The 19,107-nt window shown below is 40.5% G+C and overlaps 1 protein-coding gene across 4 annotated transcripts in view; it reads right to left on the bottom strand.

The window, feature by feature from the left end:
- The window catches only part of dcc (DCC netrin 1 receptor), a 201,775-nt gene that overhangs the window by 59,876 nt on the left and 122,792 nt on the right, over positions 1-19,107 (bottom strand). For all 4 annotated transcript variants that reach the window (XM_058617204.1, XM_058617205.1, XM_058617206.1 and 1 more), the window contains exons 13-15: positions 5,696-5,837; positions 2,895-3,005; positions 488-682 (exon numbers count right to left, since the gene is read on the bottom strand). In XM_058617204.1, coding sequence (XP_058473187.1) covers positions 488-682; positions 2,895-3,005; positions 5,696-5,837 — 448 coding nt within the window. The remainder of the gene's footprint in view (positions 1-487; positions 683-2,894; positions 3,006-5,695; positions 5,838-19,107) is intronic.

Raw genomic sequence — 19,107 nt, 5'->3', positions numbered from 1 at the left:
AAGACATTTGAACTTTCTGAATGAGGTTTGGTGTGTGAGAGTGAGTGTTTTACAAACTTCAGTTTCCTGTTGAGATAAAGACGTGAACATGTTCTTTAGATATTGCAGACTTTAAAATTAAAATGACGTTGATTTTATTTTGTGAGTTTTGTTAAAGTCTGTTTTTCAACACTACACCAAACCCCAGAGAGAAAATCAGTGATTTTAACATCACACACACACACACACACACTGCTGCCTCCATCACTAAGTTCTTATTTTGTCACTTTGGCTTTTAAAATGTTTTTGTTCAGATTAACATCAGTGACACAAAGTGACCACACGAGGCAGCAGAGGAGCAGCCGCTCCTGTGTCCCCGTGAGCTCAAATCATTGATTTTCTGTATGGACTTTGGTGTGGGAGAGTGAGTGGTTTACAGGCGTAGCTTTCTCAGTGCTAAGCTAAGCTAAACACCATCTCTGTAATAAAGACACAAATGAAACCTCACCCAGGTTTTCGATGGAGAAGTATCTCTGCTTGCTGTCCACTCTGACCGTCTCCGCGTACGGACTCCCCACGCCGTAGCCGATGATGTAACCACGGACCAGGATGCTGGGGCTGAGGGGCGGAGTCCAGGACATGATGATGCTGTTGGGCAGCGGCCTGACGTGCAGGGAGCTGGGCTGGTCCGGCACCTGGCTCTCTGCAACAACACCAAAAACAACCAAACATTACACCACAGAAGAAGAAAGAGACAGTTTCTTCTTCTGTTTTAACTGTATTCACCACTTTTTTAAACTATTAAACAACATTTTCCCGCTGTTAACACAAGTCCAGGTTAAGATTTATACTTTATTAATCCCCTTAGGGAAATTGTTTCTCTGCGTTTGACCCATCCTAGAATTAGGAGCAGTGGGCTGCCATACTGAGTAGCGCCCGGGGAGAAATGGGGTTTGGGTACCTAAAGGGGACTTGAACGGGCGACCTTCCGGTTACAAGCCAAGTTCCCTTTCCACTTGGCCACGGGTTGCCAGTTACTTTGTACTCTCCCACAAAGTCCATGAAGAAAACTAATGAGTAAACAGGAGCTGCTGATCCAGTGCTGCCTCCATCACTAAACTCATTTGTTAACTGAAATCCTTTGTTTGGATTGACCTCAGTGCCACAGAGTGACCACACGAGGCACCAGAAGACCAGCAGTTCCTGTGTCCACATCAGCTAAAATCACTGATTTTCTCTATGGACTTTGGTGTGGGAGAGTGAGTGGTTTACAAACTTCACTCTCTGTTGGAAAAGTGTGTCTCACAGTGAGATAAAGACGTGAACACGTTCTTAATAGATCGTAGATTTTATTGACTCAGTATTTCCTCGTTAGCTTGGTGGCAGGTCATTTGTCAGGACTTCATCCAACCACATTTTTCCAAAAAACAACAGCTCTAATCTATCCCTTTAAGCCTCCTAACCTCAGTGTTCGGTCAGCACGGCTAACAGAGGCTAACCCAGCTAACAGATGCTAAACCTGTTAGCCGCGTATAAAGCCCTAATAAGCCCTGACACTTTGCGTTATTCCTCGGCAGCAGATTAGATCAGATTAGCGCAGGCTCGGTCCTCGGGGGAGGGAAATGCTCCACATCCTTTTATTGAGTGATAATCCATCCAAACGAGATTTGTGTCTCTGTCTGTCCCACGCTAACTGGAAACACGGTTAGCATAGATGTGTTTGTGTTTGTATCTCCTCAGCCCGAGGTCGACGCCCCCACAGACCTCAGTGGGAGTGATCTGTGTGTCACACCCTCGTTCTTTCTTTACTCCTACAACACTTCATACTGCTTTAAAGACACAAACCATTGTTCCGACTGCGTCTCAGTGTGGATTCATATTCATGTCTTGCTTGAGGGAAGGTCAACACGTTACGATAAAACAACTAAATAAAAAAAGAAGTGTTTTGATTTGTTCTTAATCACCTGAGCACAAAGATGTATGTGTTTAACAGTGTCAGCACACAATGAGGAAACACAACAAAACAACTCCAGAGAAAACAGACTTAGCATCGTTTGCTAAAGTCGTTTAGACTTGAAATATTTGAACTTGAGCAAAAAAAGAACAAAGACGAACTTCCATGAAAGCTTTTCAGCGCTGAGATTATTGAAAGAAAAAATAAAATAAAATCTTCGATCTTAGCGAAGAGAGAGAGGGGGCGGGGCATGAAGTAAATGAGGAAACTTTACTGCAAAAGAAATCACTTAATGTTTGGTGTGAACGCGTGAGTAAGAATCACTAAAAGACACTTTACAGCTACAGCGACGCAAAGAAACCTTGTCGGTTATTGATGTGAACACGTTTGTCTTAATGTCAATGCGTCCGCGCTTCGCTGCTCTGAGAACTATGATGAACTCAAAGTCGCCCGTGTGTGTCTGACGACCTCAGGAAACATCGTTTCAGAGTCTGCGACGTCAAGTCGTGGAACAACAGCACCTGACGTCGTCTTTCTCCTCCACTTTCGTCGTCCGTCCTTTAACCGCTCCCCGTCCTGTCCACAGGAATTCCCTTCCCCTCCCCCCTCCTCCGAGCCTTCCCCTCCCCATCATCCCTCCGTCCCTCCCTCCCTCCCTCCCCCTGAGGCAAATCATCCTTCCCTCCATCCATCTCAGCTCTTAACTGGTTAAATATTTATGAGTGTTGGGACACTGGAGATATTTACATGCTGTTGAACAGATTGCTGCTGCTGCTGCCGCCCCCTCCCCCCTCTCTCTCCCTCCCTCCCCCTCTCTCTCTCTCTCTCTCTCTCTCTCTCTCTCTCTCTCCCTCCCTCCCTCTCTCTCTCTCTCTCTCTCTCTCTCTCCCTCCCCCCTCTCTCTCTCTCTCTCTCTCTCTCTCCCTCCCCCCTCTCTCTCTCTCTCTCTCTCTCGTCTTACCGTCCAGGTCGTTCTCCGGCGTCTCGGCTGTAAACCACTCACTGGCCGGACCTGTGCCGTTGATCGTCATGGCAGAAACCTGGAAACTGTACTGGCTGCCTTTCTCCAGTCCTGCACAGAGAAAACCACAACATTATTAATAATAAGGATAATAATAATAACGATCATAATTTAATCATATAGAATAGATTTTTTTTTATTGTCATTGTACAACAGAACTGCAGAAGCCTTCACTAAAGCTCTATGAGAAATGGAAATAAGCCTAATTTTTGGGGGAATTGTTCTTATTTTTGGCCAAAAGTGAAGAATTATCTTGGCAGGCACGTAATGTTGTTGTAATAAGATATTTCAGCTGACTTTAAGCTTTAATTACCAGTAATAAGCTAAATATAATAGCTCAATTCAGTCAAGGAAAGTGAACATTTCTGACGTGACAGAATTTCTTACTTTATTAAATGTTGCCTGTTTTCCGCAGGTTTTAAGGAACCTTACAGTCTGCAGACGTTTTCTAGTCCAGCAACGTTTGCAGAAATTTAAATTGGTTCTAGCACAAAGTATTCTGACATAAAAATAGCGCAGAGTTAGATGTGAATATAGTGGACATTTCAGTTTTTGAGTTGTCCTTAAATAGCACATGACCTTTACTGCACATGTATGGAGTCATCACTGCTTTAGGCAATTACTGCAGAGGTCAAATTAAAATGGGAGGAGATGGCGTCCATTCAGTATACCCTTCATATTCAGCTTTATTGTGACGCACATTTTTGATTTACGCATAAAAACACTTGACTAGAGAAACAGACGACACGGAAAAGTCTTTACATGAACGTATTTAAGCTTTTACGCTCAAACAAGGTGGAAAAGATGTGAATGGATCAAAATGTAGGTGAATAGACGACAAAGGATATTTAGAAATGACAGGAATGAAAGAAACGTCTGTGATTCTCTGAACTGGTGAAATATCAATAAAAATAAATGATCAATTCAACATTTAAAACAACAGAAGCGAACGTTACATGTGCATTTAGCGCCACCTACTGTTCATCTTGGCAAACTAACTACAGCATTTGATGGAAACTCATTTTACAAAATCTTTGAAAATTCGGATAAAATTTGTGATACATGTGAACGTTAGCGGTGCTGGGTGTAGCGTAGGGAGGAGGAGCTCTTACTCAGGCTCCACCCCCGCACAACTACGGCTATACTTCTGAGATTAGAAAACAACAAAAACACGACACAACACTGAATCTATCGATTCACCGTTCAACGAGACATTACGGACCAAACAACTACTCATTAATGGATTCATCGCTGATGAAAATCATCATTAGCTGCAGCTCAGACTGATGAATGACAGAGCAACGAGCGTCGTCACTGCATCCGTGTTACAGCAGTAAAAGCCACTGAGGCTCGGTCATTAACAGGCGATAAATTGAGCTTAGAAGCTTAAACAATTGATTTCATAATCGTTTTGCGAGTGTGAAAAGTGTTTATTAATCACGCCTCCCAATCCTAAATGTTGTGTTCCTCTGTGAACACTTTTAAATGATGTAAAGCAAGCCGACGGGAGCGCGGCCGCGGCTTAGTAAATGACAAATGTGGCAAAGTTTAGTCTCCTCAGTGGAGCTGCAGTGGGCTTTTCCCTAATCTTATTTATTGAAATTCTGTGTTTTTATTATTCAGAGAAAAAAAGAGGTGATTAGTGCTGACAGCAAGGCCCACAGTCACACACACACACACACACACACACACACACACACACACACACACCTGTCACTGGGGAATGAATTCCTGTGAGATGAAGACAGATGAAGATAAACATCAGTGGAAAATAATGAAAAGGAAGATCAGTTTCATTCAAATCCTGCAAACCTCAGATTGAAATTATAGCTAGTGGCAGTTTGAATACACACACGCACACACGCACACGCACACACACACACACACACACACACACACACACACCTAGATGTACGATAATGCAAATGCAGGAGGAAAAAAAAACAATGTTCGCTGTGTCGCCCACGCTTCTTTCTCGCTCTCTCACACACTCACACACACACACTGAGGATTTACTCTTTGTTTGAACGTTCCTGTTGGAGGACGTTGTCGGCCTGAGGTGAAAACATTCTTCTTTCCCTCGCACACGCTAATATATGGCAACCATAGACATTTCAGCACAGTTTTTGTTTGTACAGTTATTCACTTTTATAGCGTAGATTTTGGGGCAAAATTGTTTGAAAGTAACTTAATCTAGAGGAAAATAATGAGGCCAAACGAGCGCACAGACCTCCACCATAACCTCCACCTACAGCACATGTAACGTCTACATTTTCACTGGATCCAGAAGAACGTTCTGGATCTGTGTAGAACTTCACCTTCATCGGTAATAAATAGAACCAGAACCAGATGAAAAAGGTAGAGTGTTTTAATAAATATATCTATTATTATGGGGCTAAAAGGGTTAATCCGGCACACACGCACCAAATTTCGTTCAAATACATACGTTTTTGACCGAGATACGATAAAGAAACTTTATAGTTTTGCCCATTGAAAGATTTTGGAATTTCTTGGAAATCACATTTAGTGACGTCACCAGTGAGTCGATTCTTACCAAAATTGAATGGGAACACACGAAAAAATCCCACTGATCTGTTCAAAAACTACAGACAGGAAGCCGCTAACGCAAGGACAAAAACCTACGCCGTGGAAATTGGAGGAAATGGATCTGTTGCTGCAAATGGTCAACCACGGTTAACTACGTCAAAGTAAACAAACAGGCGATGTGTGTCGAGCCGCACCTGTGAACAGGTACCAGAAGTTGTTGGGTTCGATGGCCTCTTGGTCTCCACGGCGACCCGTCTTCCTGTATTTGATCTTGTAGGCGGTGATGATGCCGTTCTGGGCGCTGCGTACAGGGGGCTGCCAGGACACCTTGATGCTCTGGAAGACAAAGAAAGACAAAGATGAGGAGACGGTGGAGGACGAGTGATACCAATCCAACCAGGGTGTGTATGTGTAGCCACGTGTCCAGAAAACACAGAACAAACCCAATTTTAGGTTCTCTGAAAAGGATGATTTCTGAAAGCTGATTGGCTTGCATGGCTCTCTCTGCCACCTATAGGTTTGGCATGGTCATGACAGCCTTCCGCAGCATATTTATGTGGGTTTGAGTAGATTCTCTAGTGTGTACAATGATATTATTCTAAATGGATCAGGAACTATCCTTAAAAAGCACTTTAAAATTGTTGTTTTAAAGTTTTACGTCAATAAAACCTTTATTATATTTGACAAAGTTAGTGGCGCAATTGTTGTATGTTTCCCTTAAGTTTTCCCTTATCTGCCGGCCAGGAATCTGTGAATTTCAGCGTTGTACAGACTACGTAAGTATCTTGTTTTTTTGTTTTTATTACGATGTGTAAGTGTCCTCTGGAGTAGAATGAGGGGAAAGTTTATCAGAAAGTCGAAGATGTAATGGAATAAAGTCAATACCCATTAAAAAAGCACCAGGGGGCAGTATTACGATCAGTTATATTCACTTATAGTCAGGGTCTGTGATATATTTACTCGATCTGTGGATTTAAAGTTTGTAGGTACTATGTACATATATATTCATATATATATATATATATATATATATATATATATATATATACATACATATACATACATGTATATATATATATATATACATATATGTATATTTATATATACATACATATACATATATATGTATGTATATATATATACATATACATACATATACTGTATATAAATATCCTGTGAGTGTGTCTGTGTGTGCCTGGGTCTTTAAATAGCTTGTGTATCAGCATGTGTGTCTTTGTGTTTATGTTTTGTGTGTGTGTGTGTGTGTGTGTGTGTGTGTTGCATGAATCTTAATTACTTTATTTGCATGTTAACAACCCACCTCTGACTCACTCACACACACACACACACACACACACACACACACACACACACACGTTGCTCAGCCCCTGGTGTGTTCTGCAGCGGCTATCAACCACAACCACGTACTGTGTGTGTGTGTGTGTGTGTGTGTGTGTCTCTGTGTGTGTAATAAAAAAATCAAGATTAATGACTTAAGAAATGAACAAACGTCGTCTTTTCTGCATCTCATCACATATTTTATCATTCATGGACGATGACATCATCAGTGTGAACACGCTTACGACACTATATTAAAAAAAAATAACAGTTAGAGTTAGCGCCCTTACTCGTAGGGGAGTTTTGACAGTGTTAGTGAGATGCTAATAGATGCTAACGACATGGTTTAACAAGTTAAAATTTGCTTTGGGTAATTTAACACAAACCAATCAGCTGCGAAAAATCTCCCGACATTAGTGTTTGCTATTTGATTTAAGCTTTTTTGTTTGCTGTATTTACTCTGAACCAAGTTAGCATTAGCTTTAGCACCAGGGAATCGTTCACGTGTTGTGTTTACATGAGTTATTGACGTGAGAATCATCGATAAACACAAATAAAAACACAAAAAAGAAAACTTTGACATAGGTGTGAAAAGAGTGTGTGGTAGCTTTTAGATTAAAACGACGTTGTCATAGAGCACATTTGTACTTTTATACTCACATATTTATCTTTTCTTACGGCTGGGATTTCAAACAGTCAGCCCAACATTTTTGTTTACTTATTTTCTCAATTTAAACTTATGTGAAGGTATTTCTTGTTTGTTCTGTGGCGTTTTACCAACATTTCAAATGATTTAAAACTGGTTTACTTTCTTAATTGGCTGATTGATTCTATTGGATGAATCAATTACATTTTTACAAAAAACATATACTTATAGCACTGAAAGTAACACAAACATGTCACATGACTTATTTACATTGTGGTCCTGAGGGGCAGGAAACAGAACTTTAAAATGTAAAGTAATTAAATCATAAAAGAAAAAAATTAACATAGACTAATCTGATTGGGACAGTATTAATATACACTGATGGAGTGTGTGTGTGTGTGTGTGTGTGCATGCGTGCGTGTGTGCGTGTGCATGTGCGTGTGTGCATGTGCGTGTGTGTGTGATCGGGTCAACGAGCAGTTTAAATATTCAGTGACTGTTACTGTGACAGTGTTCACGGAGGAATTCATTAACATTTAGCTGCACCTGTTCCCTCCGCTGCTCCTCATCCTGCTAATTGATTAAGGCAGAACTGATTACTGAGGGGGGAGGCAGGGGAACGGGGGAGGGGGGGGGGGGGGTAATATTAAATAAAAAATGTGTGTGACGACCACATTCCCTCATACTCTCTCCCTCTCTGTGTGTGTGTGTGTCTGTGTGTGAGTTTGTCTCTCTCTCTCTGTCATTGTGGTCGAGTGTCATCATGCACTTCATTAACCAATTAGCCTGTTTGACAGGACACAGTTGGATGTGTGGTCTCTATGGAAACGACAGAGAAGCCGCTCTTGTGTTGGGACAACTCCCACAGAGACAGGAGGGGGAGGTCGATGACGCCATGACACCTGCAGTTAAACAGCTACAGTAGCTACAGCTACAACAACAGCAGCTAAAACAGCTACAGTAGCTACAGCTACAACAACAACAGCTACAACAGCTACAGTAGCTACAGCTACAACAACAGCAGCTTAAACAGCTACAGTAGCTACAGCTACAACAACAGCTACTGTACAAAAAATGCTAAAACAGCTACAAGGGAAGCTACAGTAGCTGTAGCTCTTGTTGTTGTAGCTGTTGTTGTGGCTACAGCTACTAAAGCTACAACAACAGCTAAAACAGCTACAGCGACAACAACAGCAGCTACTACTGTAGCTAAAATAGCTACAACAACAGCTAAAACAGCTACAGCGACAACAACAGCAGCTACTGCTGTAGCTAAAACAGCTACAACAACAGCTACAGCCACAACAACAGTTACGGCTACTGTAGCTACAATAACAACAGTGACAACAACAGCAGCTAAAACAGCTACAGCTACAACAACAAGAACTACAGCTACTAAAGATACAACAACAGCTAAAATAGCGACAACAGCAGCTACTGATTTTTGCTGTCAACACCTACTGATTAAACTGAAAACAGATGTTTACGTGCAACTCAACTACGACATTAAACATGTTTTCCAGAAATAAATGCATTAAAAAAACGTGTTGAGGACACAGACAACTGACAACTTCACACAACAGAAGAATGACTCACTTTCATCTGCTGCAGGTCAGTGAAAAGGAGTATTTCTGAAAACTACGGCCAGGATCGTGACAGCCTTCCATGGTGTATTTAAATGCAGGTTCATGTAGATCTTCCAGCTACAGTTGACTTTATTTCCCATGAGTAAACGCATAGTTACAGAGAATGTCTGCCTTGATTCAGCGGTGTAAAATAAAAGAGTGATAAGAAACATAATCAATAATAAGGACATAAAGAAAGCTATCAAATTCTTTACTCACAATTAAATGCTATATACAGCACATTAAAGGGCCCACGGCAGCACATTCCACACGTGTTATATTAAGAATTATTATTTCAAAGTCTTGGTCCAAGTGTTTTCTAACCTTCACCGTTACACGTGTTTGAGTTTGTGTGTTGGTGCCGCTGCCTTCAAAGTGAACTTTTCCCTCCAGCTGCTGGAAACAACAGCAGAACCACAGACTGCCGTGTTCATTAGCTTGTTGAGTTTCATCTATTTTAGGCACTGACTGAACTAAACAGGCTCCACGGATTAATTAAGGTGGTTTTCAGATGTACTTTCCTCTCCGGTGTGTGGATTAGAGGTGGCGTTGCCTCGGGCTGTACTGTAACACCGAATCATTCCTCTGTGCTGCTCAGCGAGCAGTGGAAAATGGCTGCAGCTGCTTTGTATTCAGATGAAGACGGCGTTGTGAAAAAAAGAAACAAGCGAGAGGGCAAGTGAAGCCGCGGCCTCGTTCACCAACCTTCAAACAGAGCGAGAGACTCCGTCTGTTTTCATTTTCCCTCAGAGGAAAATACAGGAGAGTCTGCAGAAAGCTGATGATAATGACAACGACACTGATTATAATAAGTACGGATAATTATGAGGAGAGCAGAGATGATCTGACGTGACCGGAACACAGAAACAGAACCTCTGCGATACTTGAACATACTCAACAAAAGACTTATCTAAGAAAATCTACACTAGTTTAAGTCTATCTAAGTATATCTTAGGAACATGTTTCACGTCTTTATCTCACTGTGAGACACACGTTTCCAACAGGAAACTGAAGTTTGTAAAGCACTCACTCTCCCACACCAAACCTCATAGAGAAAATCAGTGATTTAAGCTGCAGGGACACAGGAGCTGCTGGTCCTCTGCTGCCTCGTGTGGTCACTTTCTGTCACTGAGGTCAATCTGAACAAAGGATTTCAAATGCAGAATATATTAAATAACACATTTGAATGTAGTGATGGAGGCAGCAGTGGATCAACAACTCCTGTGTGTGTGATGTTAAAATCACTGATTTTCTTCATGGAGTTTGGTGTGGGAGAGTGAGTGCTTTACAAACATCTGTGTGACAGTGAGATAAAGACGTAAAGATGTAGAAGTGAATTGGCTAAAATCAGTTTTTTGAGTGTAGCAGAGGCGAAGAAGTCTTGACTTGATTCATATTAAGCTGAAAAAGTTATTTATATAAACTGTTGATCAATAATGCCAAAAATATCCTGCGTACAGCAGCTTTACATGAGTATAAGTGGATCCCTGCACCAGCCTGGATGCTCTCGTGCTGTCAGCTGTAGTGTCAGCTTTAAATCGTTAAAATTGAACCTTTAAAAAGATAAATACATAAATAAATAAATAAATAAAAATTCTGCTGAGCTGTTTCACAATTCATGTAAAAAAAAGGTTTGAAAGATTGAAAGATTGAAAGAGAGAGAGAGAGGGGGGGGGGGGGGCTGAAAGTTTAAACTGAGACTGGAATTAATTGAATGGCTTTATCCTCTGTGTCTGTATGTGGAGCTGCATACAGAGCACCTCATCTGCCCTGTGACCTCCACACACACACACTCACACACACGCGCACACACACACACACACACACACACACTCACACACACGCGCACACACACACACTCACACACACACACATACGAGGACGAGATTGTGCCTCTCACCCAAAGGACATGAACAAACAATCACAGATTGAATTCAGGGAGTGTTTACTCACCTGGTGTGTGTGTGTGTGTGTGTGTGTAAATGTCCTCTGGGTAAAAGGAGCTCAATCATGTGCAGAACAGCCAGTCTGTATTTGCTTTGTGATACAAATGCAACACAATGCTGTGTGTGTGTGTGTGTGTCCTAATGTAACGCGACATTTCCAACACTGACACATGTACACACTTTTACCACTTACACCTGTCAGCTGCTTGTCAATGCAAATATGTAACGTGCCGATCACACGTGAGCAGCTGACATTCACAGCGAGCGTTGGAATGGAGGAAGAAAGATGATTTGAACGCGTCATTATTGTCAGTCAGTGTTTTACATCTATTTTTGATGCACATGCGTCTCTGGATAAAGAGGAAATACCGTGTGAGCGACGGCGTTGATGATGATGATGACTAGAGACGGCAATTTCTGAAGAAATTACAGTGGGATTGCCGCCCGCCTTCTGCCCCCGAGGTGTGAATGAGACGTTGAAATGAGGAGTTAGAGTTTTCTAATTGAGGGTCTGAGTTTTGGAAATTAGTGCAAAACGAGGGACTGAAAGTAGGAAACGTGTCAAAAGAAAATCTGAATAAATCCACTGGGGCCGTTGCAAAGATACAGAACAGCCGCACATGATGTCACCTCGTACGGTTCAGTCTGGTACGGTACTAACCACGATAATAGTACTAACCAGACCTGACTGTTCCATTCTTTGGCACCCTTCCCTTGAGCCTTGTTTCCACTGAGGGGAACGTTTGGTAAGGTATGTATGTTCTCTTTTTGGAATGGTACCAAAATAACTGGTCCCAACTGTTCTAAACGTACCAGTAAAATAGTATGTTACGTTAGGGGTGGGGCTAGACCCAACAACAACTGCTAAACAGCTACAGCTACTGTAGCTATAACAACAGCAGCAACAACAACAACAACCGCTAAACAGCTACAGATACTGTAGCTATAACAACAGCAGCAACAACAACAACCGCTAAACAGCTACAGCTACTGTAGATATAACAACAGCAGCAACAACAACAACCGCTAAACAGCTACAGCTACTGTAGCTATTACAACAGCAGCAACAACAACAACCGCTAAACAGCTACAGCTACTGTAGCTATAACAACAGCAGCAACAACAACAACCGCTGTAGATATAACAACAGCAGCAACAACAACAACCGCTAAACAGCTACAGCTACTGTAGCTATTACAACAGCAGCAACAACAACAACTGCTAAACAGCTACAGCTACTGTAGCTATAACAACAGCAGCAACAACAACACCTGCTAAACAGCTACAGATACTGTAGCTATAACAACAGCAGCAACAACAACAACTGTTAAACACCTACAGATACTGTAGCTATAACAACAACAGCTTCAACAACAAACCGCTAAACAGCTACAGATACTGTAGCTATAACAACAGCAGCAACAACAACTGCTAAACAGCTACAGCTACTGTAGCTATAACAACAGCAGCAACAACAACAACTGCTAAACAGCTACAGCTACTGTAGCTATAACAACAGCAGCAACAACAACAACCGCTAAACAGCTACAGATACTGTAGCTACAACAACAGCAGCTTCAACAACCGTTATGCGTACTGAAGCTACAACTATCTGAATAAATGACGACAGTCAACTGATTGGGCGACAGAAAAATATCCTCTGTGACCACTCTTTCTTCCTCAGGCAATTTTCGTACAGAGTTTGATCTTGTTGAGATAAACATACACAAACCGAGCAGAACAAAAAGGTAAGTAAAAGGTACTGCTCTCTTTACCGTTCCAAACCGTACTGAACTGTACCATGATGGAAACATGGCTTTGGGCTACCAGGGTAAAATTGTATGGTACATTAGGGGTGGAGCTAGACCCACGACAGTCAGCTGATTGGGCGACCGGTGTTTCTTCCACGCCCGCAGTTGATTCTCATACAAAGTTTGACTTTGTCTCCAAACAGACAGTTTGTGTGTAACCAGTAAAGAAATAGAAAATGACTGTGTCTGAAGTTTGAATGAGAATTTGTCTCTGATTTATTATCAAATAGTCCACAAATCTAAATGGGACGCATCATGACATGATTGAGCTGAACATTTTGAAGTTTCAACGAAGCTTCTACAGTGAAGTATGTGGAACCAGTAAGAAGATGAAACTGGGTTTTCAAATAAGTTCAGTTCATTTTTATAGAGACAAAATTAGCAACAAAAAAAGAAGAAGATAATATTACAATTAGAAATTACAACAAAATAATATGTTTTTTTAATTTTGAATAGTTTCAATTAATTTTACGAAAAAGTTTGCAGGAAATAATGAAATATTCCATATAGAAATGAAGACAAAATCTTGTCCCAATTAAGCTGAAAGTTTTGAAGTTTCTATGTTGACATATGTGGAATATAAATGGCAGAATAAGAAGAAGAAGAAGAAGAAGAAAATGGTCGACACAGAGCAGCATACCATGGGAACAATAGCACTAATGATGTGTTTCTTATTTGTGTCAAAGTCCCAACTGGCTAAAAACTTTTTCTTCTTCTTCCCTCTAACAAAGTAAAGGTCACGTCATCACGGATCAGAAAACCTTCCACACATAACTGCAGCAGGCTCGAAAAACTCTGTTACACAACCCGAGCTGTGTTTTTCATTTAATTAAATCTAAATATTCTACATTAACCACAAAAACATCTGCGATGCCTCAGAATGAGTTATTAACCGGTGAAGATGGACACACTTGAGCTTTTATATGTGCAGATAAAAGTTTTTGCTGAGCCTGTTTGTTGCTCACTAGTTTGCTGTTAGCTTGCATGAGTTAGCTTCTTTGTTGGCAATTAGCTTGTTTGCGTGTTAGCTAGTTTGTTGTCAGCTTGTGTGTTGACTGTTGTTAGCTTGTGTGTGTTAGCACCTGTGTTGGTAGTATTTTTGTGTTATAGCATATTTGTCTGTTAGCTAGTTTGTTTTTAGCTTGGCAGCCTGTGGCCAAGTGGAAAGGGGAACTTGGCTTGTAACCGGAAGTTCACTGGTTCAAGTCCTCAAAAGGGCTGGGGTACCTCTGAGCAAGGTACCCAACCCCCATTGCTCCCTGGGTGCTACTCAGTGTGGCAGCCCACTGCTCCTTATTCTAGGATGGGTCAAATGCAGAGAAACAATTTCCCTAAGGGGATTAATAAAGTATGAATCTTAAATCTTGTTGTTCCTCTGCTGTTAGCTTTTTTTTGTGTTAGCTAGTTTGTTTCTCCTTGCTCTTTTGTTTTTGTTAGTTGTATTTAGCACTTACACTATTTATCTTGTCTATTATTCTTTATTCCTTTTAATTATTTATTAAAATGCAACTTTTATTACCATTGTGTCTGTTGGTAGCTTCTTTGTTGGTAGCATATTTGTGTGTTAGCTTGATACTGTGCTGTTTATCTTGTATATTATTAATTTATTTTGTCATTTCAATATAGAATATTACTATTTATCACATTCAACACTGTTATCAGTTTAAATTCTTCTTATTATTATTCTTATTATTGTTATTATTATGGCACAGGGACCACCTTTGAAGAGTATATTTCATATCTCATCATATTTATATAATCCTGTGGGTTTTTTAATGTTTTATTCATTCATTCATTTATTTATTTTGAGTTCATAATAAAGTGACATGAATTTAATCAAATCATTCTTATTACTTGCCCACTGTACTTGAATTGTCACATAACATTTATTTTACACTCCTTCTTTCTTCAAGTCTCCATCTTTCACTTCCTCCATTACTTGTGTCTGAACATCGAGAAAAAACCCTCAGTGTGTGTATTTCAGGAACCCTTAAAATCCTCTCAGAATCACTTAAATCCCCATGTTTGTAGTTAAAACTGAAAGTGGACATGAAATGTACCGGAGTGAAGAGAAGTATACCTGAGAGTAAAAGAACATGTATATTTAATGCACATCAAGTCTGTGTTAAAGGAGGAAAACATATGAAGGAGAAGAACAAACGAAGCTCCTCCTGAGACGCTAAGTGACAGTTTTCATATTAGATTGTGCAGAACCTTCCTCAGCCGGACTCTTTACTGCCTCCTGAACGAGTCTCCAGGTTCTGCAGACGTCGGGACGCCTGCCGAGACTCGTCCTCGGGAAGTCGCTGTAATCGCTCCGATGGGGACGCGACAACAGACAGAGCAGTTCCTGAAAAAGGTTTCAGTGTTCTGGATGTTCCCAGAATCCACTGCTGATCCTGATGCTGACAGACAGAGAGACAGTGACCCTGGCAAGACTCTCCAGAGAATTCTGGGTAAAATAAAATACAGCCCATAGAATCGACATACTGTAAACTCTGGACTGTGTGTTCAACCAAGCGTTCACCGAAACACACACACACACACAGACAGTAGCACTCGGCTGACTGCAGGGAAGTTGAGGAAAATGTCAGATTTGTCTGAAAAGTTTGTTTGACAGTGGGAAAAAAAAAAAAAGTGGAGACGAGAGCAGAAAACATTCACATTTTTCCGTCTTCAGCTGCCGAGAAAACACAATTAAAGAGCCAGTTGCAGAGTTCATGGAGAATTCTCCATTGAAAAATAACACTTTTGCATTGATATGTTTAAATTTCATCAATGCTGCAAAAAAATCGTTTTCTCCGCGTTGTTTGGCTAAATACGGCATTTCTCTTTCATGGACAATTTAAAACCCTTCAACACCCAAGACTTTCTTGCTTATTTTAACCGTAAAAGGTGCTTATTTAAAAGAACTTTCAACATCTGGCAGTTATTTATGGTTTACTGCATATTGAAATAGTGTATTAACAGTTTGAAATGAGGAAAAACAAAGTTTTATTTGAAATTTGAACAGTATAGCACATATTTAAAATGAGTTTTTTGTCCCAATGTCCAAAAACAGGCCAAAAAATGGAAACTTATGTACAGGCATTTTCCAACTGTCTCCTCTCTGGGGACAAAGACGTGGATTTGCCGTCTTCCTGCAACAGCATGAGTGAAATTACCGTAATAATAACTTCTCAGCTTTTTCCGATAGCATAAACCGTTGCGTAATTTCGGTGACGCAAAGTGCGCAAACGTGACATCTGCGATACGCTCGGTGATATAAGGGTTACAAACTCAAATAAATAAAAACGTGAGTCCTGTTCTGTGACCACACGTCCAGTAGAGGACAACCATCCAGGGCCTGGGGGTGTTGTGGATTTTTCATCTCTAAATAAAATGTGCACAGTAAAAAAGTCAGATAACATTGTGTGTTGTTAGCTTGTGTGTGCTCGCTTCTTTGTTGGTAGCATATTTGTCTGTTACTTTTGTTTCTGCACTCACACTGTTTACATTGTATATGTTATTCTATTTTTAATTAGTTAATTAATGAGTCTGGTTTAGGCTAGATGTGAATGTGCTGACCCAAAATCAGCCTTAAATACAGAAACCAGGACAGGTGTCAGGTTTGGGTCTGGTCAGATTATGTTGCTCTCAGGTTTGGTCAAATTTAAACAGAAAAACAGCATCTGTTCTTAGACTTTAATGATAAATAATGGGAATTATTAACTTTATTAATATTCTATTGTGAAGCATCGTCGTAAACGTGGACAGAAATTGTCCGATTGAGGCAAAAACCAGAGACAAACATAACGGTTTGTGTAAAGATGTGATTGAATAGGAAGTTATTTATCGACAGAATCAAAAGAGAAAATAAAAAAAAACATTTCTGAGGTTTCAGAGGTCATGATTCATGAAACTTGCTTCCTGTGACATCATCGTCCAAATACAAGTTTACTTAAGAAAATGAAAACTCCTCCTGTTAGAAAAACTTATTTTTCTTCACTGCTCTGACATCACGATCCATCAGCTCTGACCCCGGGAGTCGATCAGTGGACAAATATCAATCACCAGCGGAGGGAAATGAGCGGACAGAAACAGAATGAGGTCAGTTCTCCGCAGACGCACTGAACCTCTTTTACATGGACATAAATTATGAGCCCAAAAACATTTCATCAGTCATTCAGCGCAAATGTCTGATCTGAACCAGTTTCTTCATTCAGTTACTCGTCCAAGGACAGAGTTTCAAAATAAAAGTTAATAAATATATTAGTTTGTTGAAAACAGGATGAAATGAAATGTTGATTAAATTAATCTTTTCAATTTTCAGAAGAAAAAAAAACATCAAAAGAAGCTCAAGTCATACAGAAAAGGAACTGAGGCAGAGTTCACTCTGTTTTTCCACAGTTTTGTAAACTTTTTGGCTTTTTTTTGGCTGATTGGTCCTTCTTTGACCGGTGATGCTGTCACCAACAACTGAACCCCTTAAATCAAAAACATCCCCAACAACTGAACCCCTTAAATCAAAAACATCACCAACAACTGAACCCCTTAAATCAAAAACATCACCAACAACTGAACCCCTTAAATCAAAAACACCACCAAGAGCTGAACCCTTTAAATCAAAAACATCACCAACAACTGAACCCCTGAAATCAAAAACCCCACCAACAGCTGAACCCCTTGAATTTAAAAACATCACAGCTGAACCCCTTAAATCAAATCATCACCAAAAGCTGAACCCCTTGAATCAAAAACATCACAGCTGAACCCCTTAAATCAAATCATCACCAAAAGCTGAACCCCTTAAATCAAAAACATCACCAACAACTGAACCCCTTAAATCCAAAACATCACCGACAGCTGAACCCCTTAAATTAAAAACACCACCAACAGCTGAACCCCTTAAATCAAAAACACCACCAACAGCTAAACCCCTTAAATCAAAAACATCACCAACAACAGAACCCCTTAAATCAAAAGCATCACAGCTAAACCCCTTAAAGCAAAAGCATCACCAACAGCTGAACCCCTTAAATCAAAAGCATCACCAACAGCTGAACCCCTTAAATCAAAAGCATCACCAAAAGCTGAACCCCTTAAATCAAAAAACATCACCAACAACTGAACCCCTTAAATCCAAAACATCACAGACAGCTGAACCCCTTAAATTAAAAACACCACCAACAGCTGAACCCCTTAAATCAAAAACACCACCAACAGCTAAACCCCTTAAATCAAAAACATCACCAACAACAGAACCCCTTAAATCAAAAGCACCACAGCTAAACCCCTTAAAGCAAAAGCATCACCAACAGCTGAACCCCTTAAATCAAAAGCATCACCAACAGCTGAACCCCTTAAATCAAAAGCATCACAGCTGAACCCCTTAAATCAAAAGCTTCACCAACAGCTGAACCCCTTAAATCAAAAGCATCACCAACAGCTGAACCCCTTAAATCAAAAGCATCACCAACAGCTAAACCCCTTAAATCAAAACATCACCAACAGCTGAACCCCTTAAATCAAAAGCATCACCAACAGCTAAAACCTTAAATCAAAAGATTCACCAACAACTGAACCCCTTAAATCAAAAACATCACCAACAACTGAACCCCTTAAATCAAAAGCCTTACAGCTGAACCCCTTAAATCAAAAGCTTCACCAACAGCTGAACCCCTTAAATCAAAAGCATCACCAACAGCTGAACCCCTTAAATCAAAAGCATCACCAACAGCTGAACCCCTTAAATCAAAAGCATCACCAACAGCTAAAACCTTAAATCAAAAGATTCACCAACAACTGAACCCCTTAAATCAAAAACATCACCAACAACTGAACCCCTTAAATCAAAAGCCTTACAGCTGAACCCCTTAAATCAAAAGCTTCACCAACAGCTGAACCCCTTAAATCAAAAGCATCACCAACAGCTGAACCCCTTAAATCAAAAGCATCACAAACAGCTGAACCCCTTAAATCAAAATAATCACCAACAACTGAACCCCTTAAATCAAAAGCATCACCAACAGCTGAACCCCTTAAATCAAAAGCATCACCAACATCTGAACCCCTTAAATCAAAAGCATCACCAACAGCTGAACCCCTTAAATCAAAAGCATCACAGCTGAACCCCTTAAATCAAAAGCATCACAGCTGAACCCCTTAAATGAAAATAAATGCAGAAATAAGAGGGTTCAAAGGCTGTTAGAAGTGAACTCTTGTGACTTAGAAGATTTCACAGAGCATTGTGTCTTTAAA

This window comes from Solea solea, chromosome 19 (genome assembly GCF_958295425.1).
Source record: "Solea solea chromosome 19, fSolSol10.1, whole genome shotgun sequence".
Lineage (NCBI taxonomy): Eukaryota > Metazoa > Chordata > Actinopteri > Pleuronectiformes > Soleidae > Solea > Solea solea.
The sequence above is the reverse complement of the archived record's forward strand: the minus strand, read 5'-3'. Positions and strand labels throughout refer to the sequence as shown.